Source organism: Glycine max, chromosome 13 (genome assembly GCF_000004515.6).
Source record: "Glycine max cultivar Williams 82 chromosome 13, Glycine_max_v4.0, whole genome shotgun sequence".
Lineage (NCBI taxonomy): Eukaryota > Viridiplantae > Streptophyta > Magnoliopsida > Fabales > Fabaceae > Glycine > Glycine max.
In genome coordinates this window covers 21567699-21592806 of record NC_038249.2, presented here as the reverse complement: position 1 = coordinate 21592806, position 25108 = coordinate 21567699, and the positions used below count along the sequence as shown (strand labels likewise).

The 25108-nt window shown below is 30.0% G+C and overlaps 3 protein-coding genes across 4 annotated transcripts; 1 reads left to right on the top strand and 2 right to left on the bottom strand.

The window, feature by feature from the left end:
* Positions 1-7704: 7704 nt before the first annotated feature.
* On the top strand, positions 7705-9108 carry LOC100499825 (FCS-Like Zinc finger 13). Its single transcript, XM_003542322.5, has 2 exons — positions 7705-8572; positions 8734-9108. Exons 1-2 carry the CDS (start codon positions 8004-8006, stop codon positions 8891-8893), a joined length of 729 nt encoding a protein of 242 aa, XP_003542370.2. The 5' UTR covers positions 7705-8003; the 3' UTR covers positions 8894-9108.
* Positions 9109-13185: 4077 nt separating this feature from the next.
* LOC100803322 (oligouridylate-binding protein 1) lies at positions 13186-17467 on the bottom strand. Of its 2 annotated transcripts, XM_003542321.5 has the most exons (12): positions 17140-17467; positions 16718-16779; positions 16323-16425; positions 16010-16086; positions 15870-15931; positions 15687-15774; positions 15450-15525; positions 15307-15337; positions 14859-14978; positions 14399-14484; positions 13972-14145; positions 13186-13641 (listed from the first exon to the last, which is right to left on the bottom strand). In XM_003542321.5, the coding sequence occupies exons 1-12, from the start codon at positions 17218-17220 to the stop codon at positions 13369-13371; spliced, it is 1233 nt and encodes a 410-aa protein (XP_003542369.1). In that variant the 5' UTR covers positions 17221-17467; the 3' UTR covers positions 13186-13368. The 2 variants fall into 2 exon arrangements, with proteins under 2 accessions (XP_003542369.1, XP_006593957.1); XM_006593894.4 differs by lacking the exon at positions 16718-16779 and having other exon boundaries at positions 17140-17434.
* A 2614-nt stretch (positions 17468-20081) lies between these two features.
* Positions 20082-23598, bottom strand: LOC100802800 (protein TIFY 10A-like). The gene is made up of 5 exons (NM_001289378.2): positions 23234-23598; positions 22601-22748; positions 22037-22281; positions 21880-21937; positions 20082-21516 (listed from the first exon to the last, which is right to left on the bottom strand). Exons 1-5 carry the CDS (start codon positions 23400-23402, stop codon positions 21408-21410), a joined length of 729 nt encoding a protein of 242 aa, NP_001276307.2. The 5' UTR covers positions 23403-23598; the 3' UTR covers positions 20082-21407.
* Positions 23599-25108: the final 1510 nt, after the last annotated feature.

Here is a 25108-nt window from a genome sequence, read left to right as displayed (position 1 = left end):
AACTATTGTCCCAGTAGTTATGGATTTCGTTAGATTTGTTTTGAATTAAAAATTCACCATTTGCATGTACCTCTAATCCCAAAAAAAAAAAAAAAGAATGTTGTTGATAAATTATAATATGAATGCTCTGAATGAAACGATCACTTGCTTAACAAACCAATGAATTGAAACTCAAATAGAGTTGCACGGAATCGTATAAAAGCAATATATATAAATCTTTATCAAGTTGGATTTTCAGATAAATTAGGTAAGATCATACCGATCAAAATAAGTTAGAATTCTAAATGGATCACGACGTATATGACTTCCTTGAACTTCATCTGAGAATAAAATAATATATCTTTTAAAGAGTATCATACATTTGTGGACGGTAAACTTGGCTGGTCTTGCTATTTGTTATATTCCTTTCTATATCTTTACCATTAGAATATATACTTTATATTACAAAAATTGCATTTGACAATTATGCTAAATCATTTGTTGGCCATATGTAGGTAGAACTAATTAAAAAAGTGAATGCAATATAAATTTTAAAAAAAAATGATTAAACGATACGTACAAAATCATGACAGCGTTATAATTAGGATAAGAGTCATTTTTTAAAAAAAATGATTAATATTCAAGAATGTAAGACCAGTTAGTTATATAAAGATAATAGTGTATTCCTGCATCAAAAGGGTCCACAAATTAAATAAACAATGTTAAGCTTAACGATGAGCACATTCACAACTGTTCACCTATATTTTATATGTTGGGTTAATTTGGATGCTGCAACATGAACAAAGAATGTAGGAGAGCTAATGCGCACTGTGTAAATGAGTTTGTTGATTCTTTTTGTTTTCATGTTTTGTAAATCAGAGCATGTTAAACATCTTATGGTAATTGAGACATCTACAGTTATAGTTAATAAAATTATATTTGCTTTATAAAAACAATGACACCACAAAATTATGCTAGTGTTTTAATTATTGGTGGTACAACTTAATTTCCTTTATCTATTCATTGACTGTTTTGTATATTTTCATTTGGTTAATAATATTAAAGAATTTGGACCTTCTCATTAATAAATCATATGACACTGTCCCATTATAGAAGATTAAATTCTTTGTTTGGATGTGTTGCACACCAACCGTTTATAGGCAAAGATCATTGGTATTGCATTTAGTAATACCATATATATGTGTTGTTGCAACTCTCCAGGATCCTAGTTGTGAGGGTTAATTTCATGATAACATGTATACATTGCTGAGCTTTTAGCTATATTTCATGGATTGAACAAGGCATGGAATAAAGGCCACAAGAAAGTGATTTGACATTGATCTCATTGAATGTGTTGCTAGTTGACTACAGATGTTTTGCCCATCTTTTGGGCTTATTTTTTTTCTCCCTCTTCTCATCTATCAAACAGAAATAAGCAGAATATTAACAAAACATTTTTGTTAGCACATTCTTTCTAATAAATATTTTTCTATTCATTAAAATATATTAAAAACTATAAAATTAAGAGAGATTTTCGATCAGAAATAATGCTTTTTTTATGGATTAAGGTAGGTCTTCTCTCTGAAATAACAACAATAACACCAAAGGAAGCTTAAATAGTGTGTTAATAATAATAATAACTTTTTAAAACTTTTAACACAAATATGTATATGTATGGTAAGTTGTTCATTGAGAAAAAAAAATAGATTTTAGTAAAGTCAAGCTTGATCATCCATTGATTAAATTAGATAGAGTTCTTAAAATAATTTCTCAATAAATTTGGAAAAGAATGATAGAGAGTACTAAGAGAATGCTTACTAAACAATTAAGGAGAAAAGTAAAAACACTTAATTTAAACTGATTCACTCAATATGAGTTACATTCAGTCCTCGTTTACACAAAAGTAAAAGTAAAGTATTTTGATTTGTTACTCCTGACTATAAAAGTATTTTTGATACTACTTCTTACACTTTTTTAGACTCCTCCTAAATCTAAGAAAACACTAAGTCACTTCTGACCTTCACAAACAATAGTTTGAATGAATACAAATATTCAATAACACTCAACAAGTGAATAAACAATAAAGCTCAAATACAAGATAACTTTTTTTAACAAAGAATAAACAAATAAAAGCTTTAAATCAGTCATCCAGTGATTTCAATAGAGTTTTGCTTCAGAAATATTCTCGTTTTCTCGTAATAATTTTTGTCTTTCTTCTTTGTCGATAGAGACTGTCTTTTATAAACTTTAGTGAAAGATCCATTAAGAGATCAATGTTAATTTCTTGAAAAAATCGTTGTCTCATAATGGGAGATGAGGCTACATGACATTCGCTAATTTGCGAGGATATACATAAAATTATAAACAACATGTGTTCTTTGTCCTCTTCAAAAGCGACCCATGAGCAATATTTTGTGAAGACCTTTTATTTTTTTTATTTTATCATTTCCTTAAATTCAAATGTTAACAATTCAGATATAAAGAGACAAACTTAAAATCCAAGAGAAAGAATAAGTGCACTTCCCTTTTTCACTATCACAACCTTTTCAAACTGTATTGATAATTTTGAACAAGTACTTGAGTCTTAAACTGATGGGAAGCATGTGGTAACAATACATAGTGTATAACACTCTTTTTTATCACAAATGGACGCTCTTGATAAGTCCTTTAATAATATTGATCTTGTCCATTTGTTATAAACTCGTTAAAATATTAATAATTTATATTTATTGTTAATCATTAAAATCCAAGGTAGATGTGAAAAGTGATTGTCCTAACCTAATACTTTCCACTTTCTTTATAAATATAAATATATGTTTTGGGACTGAATTTTTTTTATACTTAGTCTATATACTTACCATCATGTTTAAACAAGGAGAGGAGGATCCTTTCCTATAATTGATATTATTTTAGGAACATTCAAAGGCAATCAAAAGATTGCAAGAGCATTCTAAAAAATCAAGAGAACATGAAGAATAATGACTTCAAGAAGTAAATGCCATTCACCTTGTCTGGATGTTTTGGTGTCATAAATCATGCAACTATTATTCATGATGAGAGAGTTATTTATTCATTATGTATGAAATTTTTTAAAAAAATATTAATTCATTCATTATGAAATAAATATTATTTTGGTGTCTTGTTCAAGAATTGAAAATATTAAATTATAGTAAAAATTAAGGTAAGACTCTAATGTTATTTTCTTTGAAATATGTATTATTAATATTTTATTATAATGTGTATGCACACTGTAATAAAATATTTAGTAGATTCTTAAGATTTAAGACATCATTTCTTTAATTATTTTTCTAAAAAAAATTTAAGATTAACCTTTATATATGTGTGCATGCATTTACATGAACCTATCATATTTAATAGAATTTTTAGTGAGTGTTTGATAGAATGAAATGAAATGAAAATTTTAAATTAAAATAAACTATAAAAGTGTTAGTCTTATTTCATTTTACTTAATTTTTGTTTTCTTTCACCTCTACCAAACTTAAGATTATGGTCTAAGACACCATCTTTTATTTAACTATGTTTCTAGAAGAAGAAAAAAACTCAAAATTAACCTTTATAAATAAAGATCACGTATCTTTTAAGATGTTATTTGACCTTTTTTATTTTTATTGAGAGAAAACAGCATTAATGTTTACTATATTTTTTTACTAGTAACATTGACTATATAAATAAGTAATAATATTATTTTAATAAAATTTTAATTTTAAGTGTATAAAATTAAATCGTCAAATTTTATTTTTCTTATCATATTCTCACTATATTTGTGGACACATCCTTCACGTATATATAAAAAAAGGTAAATTTGTTTTCTTATTGTACTTACATGTTTTATATGCAGTACTAAATACTCGTATTATTTTAATTAAAGCTAATTTTTAGTTTCTCAATATTAACCCGACAAAGTTATGTTTAACTTTTGAGAGGAAGGTTGAAGAAAGAAGAAGAAAAAAAAAATTGAAAGGAAGGAAAATTCTTTGGGAGGAGTTTTTCAATACTTTTCTTGTGCTAAACCAGCCAGTGTAAGAAGCACACGTATGCACTGACACGTGACATGGGCCCCGGACATTATTTGTTTTGTAATAAAATCCGTTCCGTTCTTTCTTTTTGTTTTTGGTCAAGAAAAGCTCCTTTATTTCAGTTGCCTCTCTGTATTGTGGGCCATCTCTTTATTGCTTCCACCTCCTTTATTGATATTCCACAACACTTCAATCACCAAATTACCCCTTTCCATTCAATCAATTACACTCTATCCTTAAAAATAAAATAAAATTCCTTAAAAAATAAAATGAAATATTATACGAATCTTAAATTGACTAGACTTTATTTTAAGTACAGATATAATAAATGGGTTAGCTGAATTGGATAACATCATAAACAATCCAGATATAATAGCAGAGCGTATGCTATTTTAACTTGTACAAAAGATATTTTTTGTTAAAATTGTTAGATAGATTATTTAATTCAATTAATTTTAAAACATAATCATCCTTTGTAGTTTAGTAAAAATTTAAAAAATTGAATTTAATCATCTATGGCAAATTAAGTATTAAATGATACACATACACGCACCTTTTTAACTGACATTCAATTCTCCAACACCAACGGATAAAATAGCAACGATTATATCCAAATAGATTCAATTAATTATCATAATACTGATTTTTTTAAAGATTATTCTCTTCAAATACTTCTCCCTATATCGACAACACATTTTAGGCCGCATTGGCATGATTTGATAATAAATAACATTATTTTGTTTATTTATTTCAAATATATAAATTAAATTAATATTTGTCCAATTGAATGAGATGAGATATTGTTGATGAAGCGGTAGTGAAACCAACCTATAGGATCGTAATTAAGGACACCTTGATGCTCAACTCAACAAAATTTTAAACATAGTAAGGTGGGATAGAAATTTATATACTAATAGAAAACAACAAACACTAAAAAACAAAATTGCAATGAGTGTTTTGTTGAAACAGAGAGTGGGGCATATTTCTTTTTTGTGGCGGAAATATTTATAAGAAAACGATAGACTATCTCAGGGATATAAATGTAATTTGGCAGCGATAAGTACGTTTATGTTCGGAGTGGGCTCACCCAGGTCGCTTTCGACATTTCACAGTCAGTGGGCCCAGTACACAGTACACGTTGCTTCCATCCAACGGTGCAGATACCTTGGAGTCCTTACCAATGAGGATGATTTTGGGAAACTAAATACCAATGTGAAATTGTTGAATTTGGATGGCGTCATTCAAAAATACCAATGTAAAATTGTCCACAGAGTATTTTATTAATACGGGTTATTCGAGTTACCTTGAATTTGGATGAGGTCATTCAATAACTTGTTATCTGCCATAGGTGTTTTATTGGTTTGGTGGTGTCATCCTCAATAATTTCACTCCATCCTAATCATTCTTAGTTTGGTAATATCATCCTCATGATTTCACTCAGTTATTTTTAATAATAATTAAATAATTTTGATAATTATTTTAAGTAAATGCAGTCATCAAGGACATGATACAACTAATTATCTACAAAATTGACATGAGTTTACCATGAATGGAAAAAATAACATTTCATCTAAATTCTCATTATAATTATAATGCATTTCAATTTAACTTAAATTTTGTTACAAATATTTTTTTTTGCTATTTAATAGAAAAAACTATCCATAAATAAAAACACATGATCAAATAAAATCATCTAAAGACCAACAATTTATAAAAGTAAAAACAACATTTAAGATTAATTAAAGTCACTTAAATTAAAATTATTAAAACATAAAATCACTTAAATTATTTAATTATTAAAATTACATATTAAAAACACTAGAACTAGTGACGTTCGTTAGTGTGGTATCATCCAGATAACAAGTTGTTGATTAACATCACTTAAATCCTACGATGAATCACCCAAGTTGATACATACTTTGTGGATATTTAGTTTTCTAAAATCATTCTTATTGGTCAATTTCTTGATAATGACACTCGAGCATTTCTTTGGTCAAAACAAAATTTGCCAATAAAATAATAAAAGCAAATAAAAATTATGTTTATTATTTAATAAAGGTAAAATATAAGATTTTTTTCAAAGTCTTCAAAATTTTATCTCCTCAGATAAAACGAAAATATAAAAATGATTGAAGTACTAACATATTTATTGCCTAGTTATCATTATAAAAAATGATATAATTATGTTTTTCATTTTTAATAAAATAAAACAAAATTAGTCATTTTTCTTCTAATTTAAATAATGAAAAATTTCTTTTATATATATATATATATATATATATATGTGTGTGTGTGTCTATAGAACAGTAATGTCTTATTTGGTTATTCCAATATTATGGAAAAAAAAAAAGCTGCAGCCCATAACACTTTTTAGATGAAGAACCTCTTTTATTCTTTTGAGGGAAGATGAAGTGACTTTTTTTGTTTTACATATATGTAATTTGAAATTGAAAATGTAATAAAATATATCCGTTGAGAATTGAGAGGAAGGTTGTATATTTTATTGGCTAAATTACAAATTTAGTTTTTTTATTTGTTTCAGAAGTCTCCTTATAATTTAATTTATGGATTTAGTCCTTTTGTTTTATGTAATTTTGTTATTTCCATCCTCAACCTTAAGATGAGACGTTGACTAATACTTGATAACGTTGATCGTCATGTTAATTTCGTGTACCTAATTAATGTCAATCTCCGATAAAATCGCGACACATGACGGTCAAAGTAAGTAATTAACTACTAATGTCTAATTTCGAAGTTATGGATTGAGATAATGAAATTACAAAAAATTGGAGGACTAAATTCGTAAATTAAATTATAGGGACCAAAATCGATTTCTAAGACCAAATTTGCAATTTAACCTATTTTATTTACAAATAACTTCAATCGACATTATAATTAAAAAATATTAAATTTATCTTTGTATTTGTTTCATGATAGATTTCTTAGGGTTTGAAGTTGTCAATCTACACCATAAGCGTATATGTAATATCTTCCATCTTTTAGGTCTAATATAAATTATATAATAATATTATATTTGGGTTGAATAATTTGGTATCCAAGTTAATGAGCTTTAGATAGGTCAATCCAATAAAAATCAAAGGATACATCGTCCCTTAGTTTCAAGCGTTGCGACACAACGAAGCTAAATATGTAAAGACCTCAGTTTAAGGACCATAAGAGAATATATAATCTCTCAACCTCAAGTATTGCAGTGCAAAAAGATTAAATATGTACATACTTCAATTAAAAAAACGACCGATAAGACATCAAAGAGTATAATATTTTATTTTATTTTTCTGATTTCATATGTGTTAAACTGATAATATCTTGTTTTTTTTAACAATAATATTTTAAGTAACAACCCAAGAATAAGTCTATCACAATAAACACAATTGAAATCAAATAAATACCGACACTAATAGTATAATATTTATTTTAAGCACATGATTATTTCAATTAACTATTCTACATCAGTAAGTTCAACATGTTCTACATATTTGACCGTGCAATCACATAGCCTCTATTAAACTACTAACGTTTATATTTCCTATTCCCGAACCGTATCTCAATAATTGAAAATGACAAATTTTTTCAAGAACCTGGCCCACTGACAAGCGACCTAGATAGTAGTACCACATTATTAAGGAAAAATAATCACAAGAAAAGAATCGGTTCAAGCTGGAAAAAGTAAAATAAAATCAAATGAATTAGATTATGACACCACCTGTTGAATAAAATAATAGAGCATGAAATAAAAGAAATAAAAAATCAATTGTTGGGTATTTCTCTAGCAATCATCACCCACAAAATATCAAACAAAACCAGGGGCTTAGGCCCAACCACTCCATGAATTAATAATAATACCCCTAAGATGGCTTTATAGTTGGTCTTATAAAGACACCTACCCACTCCAATTCCTCACTCACTAACATAACAACCCTTTTTTCTCCTTCACATTCTCCATTCCACAACATCAAGGTTCTGATCATGTCGGGGAAGAGGCCCCGGCCAATGATCGGAAAGTTGTCGGAGTTGTTGGTCTCGAGAGGCCGCACGGTGGCACTTTTGGACACCACTGGAAGCCCAAGAGGCCCATTAGACATGAAGATGATGCAATCACCAAGAGGCTTAAAAAATTATGATCTTGGTGGCGTTGGTCTTGGAATTGTGGTGGCTCTTGATAAATCCAATAACGAGGTTGCTGCACGTGAAGTTTTGCCCAAACACACCGTTTGCACCTCCAATTTGAACCGGTCCGGCCCAATTCCGGTTCACTACACCAAAAACCCAGATGAATTTGATGTCGAGGAATACACCTATGTGACATGCCGCGTACCTAACAAAACGTTCACTAAGGTATACTATGATGGTGGTGAAGGTGATATTATTCGGAGACAAAACAACAACAACAACAACAAAAACAACGTTGTAGTTCTCAGAAGAACCGAACCACAACCTTTGATTGAGCCCGAATCATCGTACCCCACATCGAGTTTTCTCAGTTCATGTCACTTATGTGGAAAGAAACTCCACGGCAAAGACATATACATGTACAGGTATTGTATTAACTCAACCCAAAACTTTTTATTGTTTAATTAATTAAATTTTAGAAAAGTCATCCAAGCACAATTTCAAAATGTGGATAGACATTAAATTACGTTTCATTTTAGATTTATGAATAAAAGTTTAATAACTGGTGTGTCGTTTTGCACCACAGAGGAGAGAAAGCGTTTTGTAGCCCTGAGTGTCGTTCGAGTCAAATAACGATGGACGAAAGGAAGGAACGGTGTAGTTCAGAAGCTTCAAGGTCTGTGGAAATGTCAAGTTCGCCATATACAAGGGAACAAATATTTTCAACTGGGATTCTTGCGCTTTAGCGTCACTCTCTGGGTGCGGAAATAAATTAATTAACCAGAGATTGATGATGCTACTACGTACATACATAATAATATACGGCTATACTATTATTCAAGACAGCTTGATTTGAAACAAAAACAAAAGTTTTGATCGGCTAAAGGGGTAGATATTCTGATGTATTTTTTGTTTTATCAAGAAGCCAAAGAGTTATGAATTTTCAGATCTCAGTTGCACAGATTAAGCTTGTTCTGTTTCCGAGTTTTCTCTCTCTGGTTAAAATACAGACTAAAGCTTCAATTTCCTAATTAGAAATTACATGAATAATTGTATTAATCCTTCCAATATTTGGACCACCAAATTAGATATCCAAATGTTTGAAACTTTAAATGATAGTCATATTTCATCATTAAATTGTCTCTTAAATTATAGCCGATGTTTAATCGTGAGATTTTATTTTCAAAAACCTTTTTTATGAGTATGGAATAAAAAGGCAACAACAGAAACTAAATATAAATTAAATTCAACAAGTACTTAATCTATTATCAAAATTTTCCCTTAAAAGTTCTTTCATGAAAACAAGTAATCTTTTAAATCTTTTAAGAAATGAAATTTGATGACTACATTTTTTTATCTAAAATATAATGTTGGGCACTCATTTTTTATTTTGTCCCTAGATATATATATATATATAATTTAGGATTTAGATTGTATTTTTATGATGATTTTGTTTGTTTTATTTTTTAATATAAAAAATCATGTTTATTTTACTTTTAACAAAACAAAATAGTGTGTTTGTATGAGTTTTTGTGAGAAAAAAATCAAAATCCGAAAAAGTCAGATTTTAGAAAACTATTTTAAGTAATTTTTTTAAAACGCTAAAATTATAATGAACTTTAAAAATTAATAAGCATTTTTTTATAATTGCAATCAAATAAAAAATAATAATAACTTTTACCTTATAATATAAAATTTCTAAAAAAAACAAATCACGTTTTATTTAAGTTTACACGAGTTCAATATCGGCCCGTTGAGTATAAACTATAAACTGAACTCAAAGCCGGACACGTATAGAATAATAATAAATAAATAAAACTCATACTTTTTGTTACATTATTGTGACATGTTTCATTTCACAATAATTTTAAGCGACTCCCATAGTTCTTTTTTTTTTTAATTATTTAACAAGAAATAACGAGGGGGGAGTTAAAAATATGATTATACAAAAATTAAAAGTAAACTCAATATAGAAGGACCGAGAATATATAATTTTTTTCCATCTCTGTATTTCTTTTCCTATTTTGTTCTATAGCGGATTGCTTTCATTGCAGCCCATAAATGGTGCACAAGTCATCTAAAATGACAAAAGGCGAAGACTTAAGGGAGGAGAAAGTGGGGGTAAAAGTGTAAAATCAAAAGGGTGCATGCATTGGGACCTTTTTTTGAACACAAGAAGAAGCTGTCTCATAAATGTGGTATTTCGTGGTTTAAGTGGATGCCATTGAGTGGGGACCCTTAGAAAATGAACACACCACACCACCAATGTCCAATAGAATGAATATGACAAAGGAATCCAACTATTACTGTAGTGTGGCCATCCCATCCCCACTAACAAAAAGAAAAGAAAAAAATCATCAAACGAGCGAGCTAGGATCTTAAAGAGAAAGAGAATCATATCATGGTTCCCTGCTACTTTATGCTTTGGGAACCCCCTTTTATTATTCGTGACTCGTGACCATATTATATGCCCCCACTACCAATTTCTATTTCTCCTTCAAAAATTTATTTCCCTAAAAGTGAACATGATTGTGTTCCCTGCTCTCAAGAGAGACCTAAGTGGTATGTCGACCTACATAGATCATAGATGATAACGTGGCTGAATCACTTTTGCTAGTTTTTTTTCTTCTCATAAGCTATTGAAGCATTGTTAACGTGGCTGAATTTCAATTTAAGTGCTCTTTCATCCTCATGATAATTTCAACTGCATAGTTTAGACTTTAGAGAAAAAAGAGAGGGGATGGGGGGTAAGTGATTATTATTGTGCGCACACAAACTTATGTAGTTTCTGTGAAAAAAAAAAAAAAAGCAATGGCTTTCACATTTACTGAATAATCCAAGGCAACCTCAAACCTGATTTTCAAATCCACGAGATAATTTCATTTGCATAGTTTATGGGGGAACGGAGTAAATTGTTGTTGTGCATACAAACTTGCATAGTTTGAAAAAGAAGAATAAAATTTGTGTCGGGATTGATTAAGTTGGAAAAGAATTGTCGTTAAGAAAATGATATTATAACGTTTAATTAGGGATAGCAATAAGTTAATTAGTTCATCAAGAGCTTACGATACCAAGTTGGTTAAGTTAATTCTTCTTTACAAATTTATATAATTAAAAAGTAATGTTTAAACAAATTAAAAAAGTCTTATAAATCTAACACACAGCCTATTTATATAATTATAATTATTTTAAATAACAACACAATTATTAATAGGAGAAAAGAGGCACCGCGTGTTTCTCTAAGATTTTTTTTAAAATCATAATAAATAAAAGAAAGATGGTGAAAGTTAAATAACAGCAGATAGTATGTAACGTGTAATTGTATGGTGTGAGAGGTTTAGGGAGTGTAATTAACGGGTGAAACATAATGGTTTATGGAGATACTTATAAGAATAAAATAGGATACGATGTATATCAAAATCTCATATTTTATCAATAAAGTCCAGCATAGTTTATATATAATTAAGTATTTTAAATATATTATCAAGAGTTAAAATTCATTTTGATCATCTTTACGACTAGACAAGAATTAGTTTCTGATTATTTATTGGGAGATATCTTGGTGCTTGCGAAAAAAGAAAAACCAAATATCCCTTTTATATATAAATATAGATAGTAAATTTTTATTGTAATATTTTAACGTTGTAATTGTGTACTTATTTAAACCAATATTTTTTATACCCATTAACTTATTTAAAAGGTTTTATCATAAAAAGTGAAGTCATAAATAATTTTAAAAAGTGTTAAACATTTGAAAATGTCCAACTCAATCTTGAAATATGAGTCGTTAACCTAATCAAAGGGCTCATTATAAAACAATCATTTAAGTTATATATATATATATATATATATATATATATATATATATATATATATATATATATATATATATATATATCATAGTTTTAAAATGTCAAACCAAACTATGTTTTCGAAAGTAGGAAATTCCGAAATTCATATTAAGTCAATAATTAGCCTCAAACCCCTCTCCCTTAATTTTCTAACTGCAAAAAAAAAAAAAGACTCAAATTATTTATCAATGAGAAAGGTTATACTTATTCAAAATAAACTTGAACCCATGCTTTCTCTCTAATGAACCAAAATAAATTACAGTAAGTTGGTTAGTTTCTTATGTTAGTTGAGAGTTGTTCTCATACCATAGAGGGTGTAGCATCTATCAAATATAATGTGTGAATATTTGTACATAAAACTTCTAATATGTTTTCTGTTTACCACTTGTTTCTTCTATTGATTTTTTTCTTTCTAAAAGAAGCATTTTAATAGCTCGGAAACTAACATCGTATATCTCAGTAAGCAGTTTTACTGTTTTTATTTTTTTAAGACTAGAATAACTAATAAAAACCAAACATGTCAATCAATTTGACACATTCTACTTTAACTATGATCTCATTCAAATATCAATATTCTAATTGAACTGAAACAAAAAGTGCTTTACCATCTTAGTAATTATTTTCTGCTTAAGTCTAAAAGAAGTGGGTCAAACAAAAAATATATGAAAAATAGTGTTTGAATTAAATATTAAACCATAAAGTATAAAAGTCATTTTTTAAAAAAAAAAATGGTATGATGTTGAAAATATTTTAAACATTTTTTGTTTCAAATAATTCTTTTATACCTATTATCTTATTTAAAACAGCATGTTTGGCATAAATAGCAGGGGGAGGAAAATTTGAGGATGATAAACTATTCTTTTTTGTTTGGTAGCTACAAAAAAATGAGAAAAAGAAATTGCATTGAAAAATTTTAACTTCTTTTTCTCAAAAGTTTGATAAGAAAAAAGACCAGCATGTAAGATATAAGTTCTACCCTTTAAATTTGACTCTTGAGATATATTTATAATAAAAGATAATGAGTATAAAATCCATCTTTATACGAGGAATGTATACTTTATTTTGAATGATAATGACTAGTTTCAGTTTTTTTCTGTCTTAAAAGATCATCTTTTCGAACAAATGCCAAGGACTTTATTTCCCCTTCCCGAAATATAAAAAAATTGGTTAAATAATAGAAGACACCATTAAGGCATGCAACGGCTAAAAAAACTGTAGTATTACATAAACAAGCACAGAAGAAAAAAATGGGAGGATGAAGTTAGCATAGCAGATGGACAGGGAAGGAAGAAATAATCGGTATTGTAGAACCATTCTTACATACTTTAATCCTCCCTTGTTTATCGCAGAGAGTTGCACACCAACACATTTTACTGATAGTACACTAGGTGTTGGGTGGTTGCAACATTCTGGAACCTTGCATCAAAACCAGTCCCAGTAGCACCCATTCCCATGTCTACATGCTTTAGGGCATGTTGACCTTGTTGATGCATAAGGGTGTGTGCACCACCCATTTTACTCAAAGCCATTTGACGTTCATATGCTGCAAGACCAGCCAGAGAAAAGCCCGGCACATTTGCAGAAGGTGGCAGAAGAGGAGTAGAGGCAGTTCCCAGAGGAGTAGGCTTGCTACCCCATGAACACTGAAATATCAATTAACAGCATTAGATACAACATTTTTTCAGAGTCTTCAGTTCAGAGTTAGAAAGCTCAAATTATATCAATTGACTTCTTTGAAAGAAAGGCAAATAAATAGTTGTCATTTTACTTCAAATTATCTTTCTTTTTTTCAAGAGAATCACATATGACACTAAATTCCAGTTTAATAACCAGGAAACCATTTTTTCAAGTAGCACCCAAGTAAATGGGTAAATGGCAAGAATACCTCCATACGAACAGGAATAAATATTACACAGCTGCAACAATATGGCACACAACATAACATATAAATATCCAGCAAGTTAGCAACATACCTTGATAGGTTTGCCAAATAGAATTCGGGCATTACCCATCTGTATAGCAAGAGCTGCTTCAGCATGGGTACTGTATCTCACAAACCCAAAACCTTTGTCTCGTTGCACCCTAACATCTTCAATAATTCCGGCATTAAGAGAATGAAAATGTTGATGGAGATCAACAGAAGTAACCTGCAATTTCACAGCCTATGAGAGTTGCCACAAAGCAATTTTGCAACAAACAGAATTTACAGGACTTGGCTATACATATTTAATACTGCTCACAAGTTGCAAATCTAATTGCCTAATATAGTACTATCTATGCACAAAGCTACAAGAGCAGTTTACACTACACAAGCACAAATTTGTATAGCCAGGAAAAAGTATTTCAGATAGATATGAAGAACTAAAAAGGTAAAAGCTATGGGAAAAATATTATCCTTGCCTCCGGAGCAAGATTGCCAACATAAACAGTGGTATATTGAGGATTCTTCTCGGGAGTGTCATCATTGGTTGTTTCCTGGCCTTCTTCTACAAAAATAATAAATAAATAAAAAGCCAACCATAAGCAAAGATCATTCACCAAGCAAAATCTACAATCAAGCCACAATGATTAATTGATGGAAAATATCAATATAGCTGCAAAAGATAAATATTTAAAAAATGGAAATCATGATGCACACATAGAAGATAAACCAAAATATTATATCAGCTGCTTGAAAAGTTAATGTTTGGAAATTTGAAGTGTCTCATTAAAATTAAAATACTATTTGAAACAAAATTTCCTGTCCGATAGCAACAAGTTTAAAACTAAACTTCATATGTAAACAGGAAATGAAAATTAGAATCCAATCATCTCTAAAGCCAACTCCAACTATAAACACAATAAATAAACTCAATCTCACCGGATGATCCATTGATCAACTCCACGACAATTTTTGAATCCGAACTCTGCTTTTCATCACTGGCACTGGCCCCTTTGGTTGCCCAATTACAACGAATCTGTCTACTTCCAAGCCATTTTCCTGAAGTGTTGGGGGAAACATTAAAAGATTAAAAAAATTAGATACAAATGATGCATCAAATGCAATTAACAATAAACAAAAATTAACCAAAAAGTAATTTAGTGAACCAAATATACCAAAAATTATGTTCAAGGACCAAATAACAGCTCAAAATGGTTATTTGATTTTCAAAATAAATAACAGCCAATTACTATGTCCCAGTATCGATCCCTCTTATATAGTATTGAAGATTCGATCATCATATATATACTTCACAACATTCATTCATACATCACGTGAAGCATGCTAAAAATGAAAAACTAGCATTTAGAAAATGCGTTTATCTTACCAGTCAAATCATTTATAGCACTTTGGGCATCCTGATAAATTGAATCACAGAACCAAAACATCCTGATAAATTAGAATGGAAAACACAAAAAACACCAAAATCTGCAAGAGAATAAATGTAGAAATGAAGTGACGATTTCATGCCTGCTGATTCCGAAAAGAAACAAATCCAAATCCCCTGGAACGGCCTGTCTTCTGATCCCACATTACCCTTGCATCACTGTAACCAACATACCATAATTACCATATCATGATACTACAAATATGAATTGATTTCACATATACATTCAGGTATCTGCACTTCCAACAAAATATCTGAAGTAAACCACAAAATAAAATAGCAATGAGAAGGAAAAATAGAGAGGGTATATAAAAACTTACGAACAACTAGGATATACAGAGAAGCAAGCATACAATGTCGCATCTGTAACCTCAGGACTAAGGTCACCGACAAAAATATTAAAGTGACCTGAATCCAAAAGAAGAGAAAAAGGTAAAGTTGTCTTTCCATAAAACAAAGCACAATAAAATGACCTCAGAGTACATGGCCAGCAAGAATATAACCTGAGGTATCCTCTCTCTGGCTGCTAGCATAAGCCCAGTTAACCTTAATAGGCTGCCCAAAACTGCAGACAATGTGGTGTGTGTTAAAATATTAAATTAATAAAAGTTGTACCATAACTCAAAATTAGGATTCCACATACATATTCCTCCCATTGAGAGTTACAATGGCAAATGCAGCAGAACTGCGATCAAAGTAGTCCACAAAGCCATAGGATGACTGCAAATAAAAAAATAATGCAGATTATCATGATTAAGATGACGCATGAAGAGCACATAATATGGAAATCACATATGCCTAACATCTAGCCAAAGATCTTTTTGGTGAATACCCAACTTGATATTCACCACAGGCAGCTAATGGAAATCATGAATTCTATCATACATTATCAAACATCACTCCATCATTTATTTCTTTCTTTGAAGATATCATTATAAAGTATAAACAAAGCTGACCTTCTCTTTCCTAATAAGTTTACATCCTTCAAGGGCGCCTGCAGTTGAAAAAAGCTCTTGAAGAAGGGAATCTGTAACCTGGGGATGAATGTTGCCAACATAACTGCATATACGCCGTAATAGTGATTAGATATTTAAAATGAAACATACAAAGCAAAAGGGTAAGTTAACAACCCCGGGACAAAAAGAATTGAATACACTTACTATAAAACACAGAGACCAACAGATAAAATTAAAAATATTTCAAGCTAAGGATTATCTTAGAGACAATGAAGTCAACAAGTCACCTAAGGCAGCTAAACTGGAAAAAAAAAGAAGACTAAATCAAAATAAACAAAGAACAGTTGAAGTTACTAATTTAAAAAAATGAAAATAAAATGTCTATTAACACTCACACACTGCGGCATGAACTCGAATCAAAGCCAGGTGGCAGATTTCCACTCAAGATAGGCTCTATCTGCAAAATAAAGATGTAAAAAGACAAACAAAAAAAAAGGAAAAAAAGAGTTTCTAAAAGCAAAATAATCCACTCTCCTCTCAACTAAATCTAATCAAACAAATCGCATTTACAAAACCATAGAAATACCTAAAGTCTCAACAAGTAAAATAAAAAATAAAAAAGACGAATTCGCACCACTAAAATCACACATATCTAACAGAAATTAAAAACTGATAGTTGATCAATTAGCAGGAAATTGAAGTAAAACAGTAATCAAGAATATAATGGGAATAATTAAGCTGAAAATAACAATAATGAGTACCTTGAAAAAAAAAGCTATAAATGAGAAAATAATAGGAAGGAATGGAAAAGAGGAACCTGAGGAGGAGTAAGGAGAGCGGGGTGGTGGTAGAGAGATGGTTGCAACATGGCATGCTGCCTTAACCTCTGTGGTTGCATCTTCAATTCTAGGGTTAGAGTTGCAGAGGAACAAGAAATGGGGATTCAAAGGAAATGGAAGCAAAACTGAAAAACAAGAGAAAGTAAAAAAAAAAAAGGAAAAATAAAAAAGGGGGAAAAAAAGAAAAAGAAAAACCCTCGAAAGAGAGGGGAAAGGGAAAGAAGAGAGACAAACGAAAGAGTAAGAAGATGATACAGGTTTGTTTTGGAGGGACCTAGTCTCAGACACACTTCGCCTTTAAAACTTAAGTTAAAAAAAAAAGGCCATAATAATAATAATATTATTATTAATTGAGAGAGAGAGAGTGAAAGGAATAAGCTACAGAGAGGACCACCGCTAGATTTTGTCTCTGAACTACGGTCATGGGCTTCTTTTCCTAAGCCCAGAAAGGAATCATAACTCAGAGAGGCCCCTTATTGCAAAATGAATCATTTTTATTTTTTTTGTGATTTTTGTTTTGGTGATTATTGCAAAATGAAAAATCTGATAATAGGATATTAAGTTGCGTTTTAGGAACGGTTCAGTCAAATCATGCATATAATTTTCATTCCTTAGTATAAAATTCGTGAAAAAAATACGTAGGATGATATTTTAAAGGTTAAAATATATTTTTATTTCCTACTTTTTACTACAAATATTTTATTTTTTATTTTTGTTAAATTATATTGATTCATCAACTCTCAAATTTAAGTTAATATTGTTCTTCCAATACACCATTCATTTTTAATTTTAAGACATGATTTTAAAATTTTAAAAAGAAATGGAGGGAGCATATATATATATCATTATGATCAAGGTTGGTCTAACATAAATGAAGCACAAAGCAAATGTTAAGAGATTTTTTTGAACTTTAAATAAAATAGTTGGGGAGCATGTTATGGTTAGCCACAAATTCATATGGTTTATGGTGCATCATTTTATCTTACACCCTCCAAGCTTAATTAGTTCTTCTTTTCCTAACTCTCTCCTGCAGCCTTCGTCATTGGCTCACTGTGTGATACTATCGGAGGTGATTGTCGGCAACGACAATTTCTTCTTCTTTTTTAGATTTCAAATCCTATCCCTTGGCCTTGGACAAGAAAAAACAAAAACCTTTCTTAAGGATGTTTCAATGTGCGACAACATAGTGCGATGTTGAAAGAATGATTATGGTTGTACTCAATCCTTTTGACGCCGCCGAGAGAAGAAGAAATGTTTAGTTCGAGATCAACGATTCGTTGCACTCTCTTGGCGTTGCTGCCAGGGTGAAAAGATGTATGACATGCTGGCTTACTAATTCCAAACGTGAACTACCTTAGTGCTCTCTTCACGCTAAACATTCCTTCTTCCAACTTCCAGCTTACAGTTCGTGAATCGTTAGTGCTCCTATGTTGTTTGTTTTCTTCAAGTTGGTGTTATTTAGAAAATACAAATACAATAAATCATTCATTACAATCATCTGCTCATAGACAATCATACAATATATAATAACATCATTATTTTTTTTCCAATATTGAAGTTAAAAGTTATAATAACAATAATTTCTAATTCACTAACAAAATATATATATATATATATATATATATATATATATATATATATATATATATTTACATTAATAATGTACAGAAATTAAACTACTTTTTTAAAATTCTATTATAAGTATGACTAAAACACTTTTACCATCATGAAAATCCTAGGTTTCCTCATCCTATAAAGGTGATTAATTGAAAAATATAATTAGAAAATATTCTTAAGAAAGTTACTTTTATAAACTTATTTTTCAAAAAAAAAAGATCATATCAAACATAAAAATCTAGTATTTTAACTTTGAATTTTGAGAAACTTAAAATAATATTCCACCAAGCACCCTCCTATAAGTAAAAACAAGCATAATTTCGTTTACGACTTACGGCAGTGGCTTTCTTTTACTAATACTAATAAGGGCACACTACGAAGAGAAGCCCATATTCTAGCGACATCATTGTTGAACACTGTTGTAGAAGGCTTTAAATTATTATATAAATATGGACGTAGGTTACGGTGATCACCTAAATTCCTTGTGTTCTGTGGTCAAAGAAATATTATTTTTTGAAAGTTTGTTAAACAAATTTTCATAACTTCTCTAATCAAGTTTGTTGCTTGTTTTGAGACATCTAACCATAGAATATAACTGTAAAATTTTGTCATTAATTTGCGTGTATTCTGGTAATAAGTCAAGAGTTCAATACTCCAATAACAATAGGAGTATAACCAAGTCAAAATTCAATGACATTAAGTTTTTAGTTGTTAAGAAAAATAGTTTAGAATAAGAAGATTTTCATAGAACGTACACATAGGGATTGATTCTATGATAACTGACCCACTTACTAAAGATTTGGTACCTAAAGTTTTTCATGAGCACATTACTCATACTGGTGTAGTACTTTAGTTTAGTGAGAGTCTCATTTATGTCTTATATTCTATGTTTTTCATATATTTGTATTATTTGGATTTTCTACATAAATAAAGTTGATGTTTATCATTATATTCTAAGCTTGTTATGTGTGCAATATTTATATGTTGCATTAGGATTGATCTCTATAAAAAAATAAAGTTTGAGCTAGTTGAAAATAAATTTGATTAACATCACATTGCATGTAATTTTCATGTCCCTAATCCATATTTGATCTATGCCATCAAGTATGAGTGATAATGATGATCATCGTGTCTTAGTCATTATAGGTTGTGATGAAAACCTCAATGGTTCCTTGTTATTATATGAGATGGATTAGATTGTTTAAAGAGTAGTCTTAAAGTAAATAACATATAGTTGCATCCCTAAAGAATTTTGTGGTATAAATGTCTAAAGTTAATATGAAATTCAAATGAGAGATTGTTAGAAATTTTATAATTCTTAATTAATTAATATGGACTACATATTATATTATCATTTATATTTGTTATTTACATTTAGATAGGCTTAATATAAGTGATCGAATTTAGCGAGCTCATTAGACTACCAATAAAAAATTGATATAAACTTAATGAGCAAAAATCAATTTGACCCATTAGGAGATAATAAAAAGTTGTATATGTTCGATCATTCATTATGGATCTATGTATTTCTAAATATGATGTAATATGTATGATACTCATATGGTATTTTATATGACTTGCTATAATTCCAACCATCATCCCCAATTCCATACCTCCACCTCTCCTAACAGATGCATCAAAGATAATTTTATAACTGCCTTGTTGAGGAGCTGACCATAGACTTTCTCAAGTTGGAAAACATCTTGCTCAAGACCAGTACACATTCCATGTTTCTGCCATTAAACACAAGCTGATTTCTCGATGTCCATATTGACCAGACCAAAGTAACCATCATATCTCTTACCTCCTTATCGACTTTCTTCGACCAGAACAAAAACCAATCATATCTCTACTTCGTCATTGCTCTTGAACGAATGTATGAATTATAGTCAATAAAGGTTTAATGCATCATAATATTTTTAAAAACTACTCGTATAATTTAGGAACTTACAAGGAATGTGTACTGTGTAGTAGATGCAAGAATATGATGTCTACATGTCTAATTTAATATGTAGCTGTCAAATTAAGTGGACACGAAACAGTCAAACTTCAAAGTTTTGGATATAGGGTTCAATTTCGCAAGGGCAGAGTAGGGGGCACAAGGAAATATTTGATAACTACTCATCGAAAATCACGTGGCAAGAACGGTTTTAATTAATACCAAATGATTTTGAGACGTGATAAAATTTGTCTTGGAAAATTGATGCTATGATTGGCGTGAACAAAATATTAGAAATAAAAAAAAAACTTTTTATTCCTCTCGTCTTGAAATGGTGCCCAATTCTCGCACAAGAGTCCAATTGAAAATAATGTTGAATAGGATTATTATCCTTTTTAACTTGATGCGGATTGAGGTTAATATTGATTCTCTTTGGTAGCGGAAAAAGAAGCAGGGGAAAAGCAACAAATGAAGGAAGGTAACAAACAAAAGAAAATGAGAAGAATGACTACAAGAATTTGAAATACTAATTACAGGAAATATTTGCAATCATAATAATTGAAGCCTGCACCTACTACTAATGTTAGATCTATCATAGTCATAGTAGAGTAGAAGTTAAAAAGACAAAAGAGCTACAAAATCAAATGTAGAAAAAAGAGAGGCTAAAACTACTAAAAACTGCAAATGCACTTAGACTTGTGTTGATTGAGCACCTAATCCAAGCCATGACATGGATTCAGCCGGCTTACTTGAAGCAGAGTTGGGATTGTTTATTTGATAGGGTGCTTTGGCAGCAATTCTGCAAACACAGCATAAAAAGATAACAGAATTAGTCCATTAGGCCAAAAAACATTACTCAGCGGGTAATTGCAAGACAAAAAGAGGAAAACTGATTTGCACAATGCACTAGATTGATTCCTTCTTTACTAAGAAAATAGCATGATGCATCAATTTTCCATGACACAAAAACTAGACATAAACAGACCACGCAAAAAGGCCAGACATTCACTACACAAACTGGTTGATACTGAGATTGTTTCAAAGAATCAATCACTAAGAAAAGGATAAGAGTTTATGTTTGAAAAGGAAAAAAAAAAATCAAAGATGCCGGCTCATAATAAACAGATTCACCAAGCAATATTTCCTTTTTTGAGAGGCTTACCTATCTTTTCTCTTAGAAAGGAACCGATGAAGTGAAGCTTTCCTAGCAATTGGCAGATCTGTACAGAAATTAAATTTATGATCAGAAAAAACATGATCCATAATACAAAAGTATTGGCTTTGGTCATTTCAAAATAGTAGAGATCAAAAGAAAGTACCACAAACAAGTGGTCTGGACGGTGCTTGAGGGGAGATATTAGGAACAAAGGAAGGATGATTCACTTGCTGGTTATGAGTGTGAGCATAAGCAGAGGTGTTTTGGCTTTGGGATATTCCCTTGCCGGCTAATGACGTTATCTCCTCCAATTTTTCAGCAGGAAAATCATCAAACACAACAACTTGCCCAGCATAAAAGATCGTCAACTGAGCAGCTTTAGGCTCCTTCTCCATAGACTTAAAAGCACTGTAGATCATTAAATAAAGGAACACTTATTAATCATTATGAAACTTTATGCAGTCATGACTCAGCAGATCTCCTCTAGAGGAAAAAGAAATTGACCTTAATTATGATCTCACATTCTCACCCTGGTGCTTTTAAAGCTCATTTGTAATAGAAATATATCATAGTACTAAAATTTATTGATGGACTAAGATCTCATGCAATGCTATAAAGTATATGCAGAGAATCCATTCCCCTCATAACTCATTAATTTTCTTCCACACAAAGAATGACATGAAAATATGTTAACTAACTTCACGGCTAATTAAGCACAACAACACACCTTGATTTAACCATGATTGGAACCTCTGAGTGGTGAGGATAAGCAGTCTGGGGAGATAGGAAATCCACAGTAGTTGGGTTCCGTTGCGTGATGATCGTGGGAAACAACTCCATGGTTGTTGCAGAGTGACACGATGTCTCAGGGGAACCTGTGAAACATGGAGGTTCAGGAAAACTCGTATAGAAAACATGCAAGTCCATTTAGGAACACATATGTTACAGGTCGTGTTATAGAGCAATCCACCAGACAAAAACATTTCTTTAGGAGAACAACCCGTAGCATTTCAAGGAGAAAAATCTGAACAGTTAGGACTCATCCAAAGGCAAAACACCTCATTTTGCATCGCTGTCGGTTGAGATTGTTTTTTTGCTCTCCAAATAAGAAGGAAAATTTAGAAACTACGACGTCACATTAAGATCCGTTTTTACATAAGTATCCAATAAAAGTTGATCAATTAAATGCATTCGAAACATCGAACCTAGACAAAAGCTCATAAAAAGAAAAAAAGAAAGAAAAACTTATTCCAAACCAACGATTTCACAAATTGGCTTCCTTCTGAGTTCTAACAGAATACATTTCAATTAAATTTCAGAACGATTTAGGGTTAATTGAGAAATAAAATACAATTCATACCGTTTGTTTCGGCAGTGCAAGTCATCCCGAGGGTAAGGTCTCCGAAGGTACCCTTTTCCTTGATGTATTGGCTCAATAGACTACAAGTCTGAGAGAAAGTGGACTTTTCCGCCGGAGAGTTCGCCGGGTGGTGGCCGGAAAATACCAAATATTCCGATGAGCTGGACATTCTTCTAGCCGTAAAAACTAAAATGAAGACAGAGAAACAGAAATCCGAAAGAAAGAAATGGTTGTTGAGAAGAAGCTTTGGCAATGGTATATATAATGTTGAGAATATTTAATTGGAAGGAGGAGGGAAAATGAAATTGAAGCACGAGGAATATGTGGGTGTTTTTAATTTGATGTGGAGTTACTTGGTTGCCTCTTATGACCATTCTACTTTATTTTAATTCAGAAGTTTCCACCACGTGTTGTTTGCGTTGGGTAAAGGGAAGCGGCAAAGTTTTGTTGTATGCGCACCGCAAGCAATTGCGTGGTTCGCTTCCTTTCAAGACTCTGTTGGTCAGTGCCATTAATGTGAACCAGCTCACATGAACAAACCCTGTGACTTCAATTTATTAAGTACTACAATATATACTTCCCCCTTCTTGTAATAAATAAATAAATAATGATAAAATTATATTTTTGTCTTTTTAGTTGTCTTTAACTTTGATTTAGACCTTCACACTAACAAAAGATAATAATTATCATGTATATATTAGTGTTGTCAACGTAACGTAATTGTGATTTCTAAAATTTAGGCTTAAGTATCACATTTATGTTATTCAATATAATTGGAAGATTAAATGTGTCAATAATTTTAAAAGATATCAAAATTTAAAAATAATTAAGAAGATAAAAAATATAATTTTGTTAAAAAAAAAGGTTTTAAAATAATTATTATTTTTACTTTTAATATAATATTAATTATTTTTATACTTATATCTCTTATAAAATTAATGATATGAACTAAAAATAAAAATAAATTAATGATGACAAGATTAATTTTATAATTTTTTATTTATTTGTTAGTTTTTATTAGTAAGTATAAAATAATCTAAGATGATAATTATAATAGGAATTAAGTAAATTATTAATAATCATGACTCTTGAGCTTTTTTAAGAAAAAAAAATTGTCTTACTAATACTAACCATTGTGATTAAGACACTATTTTCTTCCGACTTAAATATATAAAAAAACTATTCATGATAATTAAAAAAGAAATTAACATACTTTTAAAAAAAGGTAACATCCTTTAATTTTGATGATAATAATATAAAGTGATATAATTGTAATAACGAAATACTACAGCTCTACTAACTACGCACTGAGTATATTGCAATTACAACAAATTCTTATTGGTATTATTATTAATTAATTAAATTTCTAATCTCAATTTTTTAAAATTCTAATTTTTTTTATCATTTTTAATCCTCCATTAATTTTCTGCCAACATCTTAATCTTTTTAAGAAAAATTATTCATTTTAAGTCTTTTATTTACTTTTATGGTTGAAAGTTAGCCACAAATATAAAATTAACGAAAGACTACAAATAGAAAAATCATGAACTAATTTTAAGCAATAAAAAGTAAATGAGAGATTAAAAAAGATAAAATTATTTAAGGGGACTAAAAATGCTGATAAAAAATTAATGACAAACTAAAAGTTGTCAACAAAGTTTGAGGTACTAAAACTTAAAATTTGAAAAAAAAAAATGGGAGACTACAAACTTAATTAAATTTATTTCTATTATCATTATTATTATTTAAATTCTAATATTTTTATTCAAGTTTGTACGATTATTAATAGAATGAAGTTTTCTTTTTATTTAACCAACGTATGAGTTAAAAAATTATAGATAGTTTTTGTTAAAAAATAATTTATAAAAAAATATT

What these genes read in the sequence shown, in the direction of transcription:
- LOC100499825 (XM_003542322.5), top strand. Translation starts at nt 8,004, where the DNA reads ATGTCGGGGAAGAGGCCCCGGCCAATGATCGGAAAGTTGTCGGAGTTG. An exon ending in AAAGACATATACATGTACAG is followed by an intron (nt 8,573 to 8,733) that starts GTATTGTATTAA and finishes TTTGCACCACAG; the next exon opens with AGGAGAGAAAGCGTTTTGTA.
- LOC100803322 (XM_003542321.5), bottom strand. Translation starts at nt 17,220, where the DNA reads ATGCAACCACAGAGGTTAAGGCAGCATGCCATGTTGCAACCATCTCTC. An exon ending in AACTTATTAGGAAAGAGAAG is followed by an intron (nt 16,087 to 16,322) that starts GTCAGCTTTGTT and finishes TTTTATTTGCAG; the next exon opens with TCATCCTATGGCTTTGTGGA. An exon ending in TGCTATAAATGATTTGACTG is followed by an intron (nt 14,979 to 15,306) that starts GTAAGATAAACG and finishes CCAACACTTCAG; the next exon opens with GAAAATGGCTTGGAAGTAGA.
- LOC100802800 (NM_001289378.2), bottom strand. Translation starts at nt 23,402, where the DNA reads ATGTCCAGCTCATCGGAATATTTGGTATTTTCCGGCCACCACCCGGCG. An exon ending in GTCCAGACCACTTGTTTGTG is followed by an intron (nt 21,938 to 22,036) that starts GTACTTTCTTTT and finishes ATTTCTGTACAG; the next exon opens with ATCTGCCAATTGCTAGGAAA. An exon ending in CTTTCTAAGAGAAAAGATAG is followed by an intron (nt 21,517 to 21,879) that starts GTAAGCCTCTCA and finishes CTGTGTTTGCAG; the next exon opens with AATTGCTGCCAAAGCACCCT.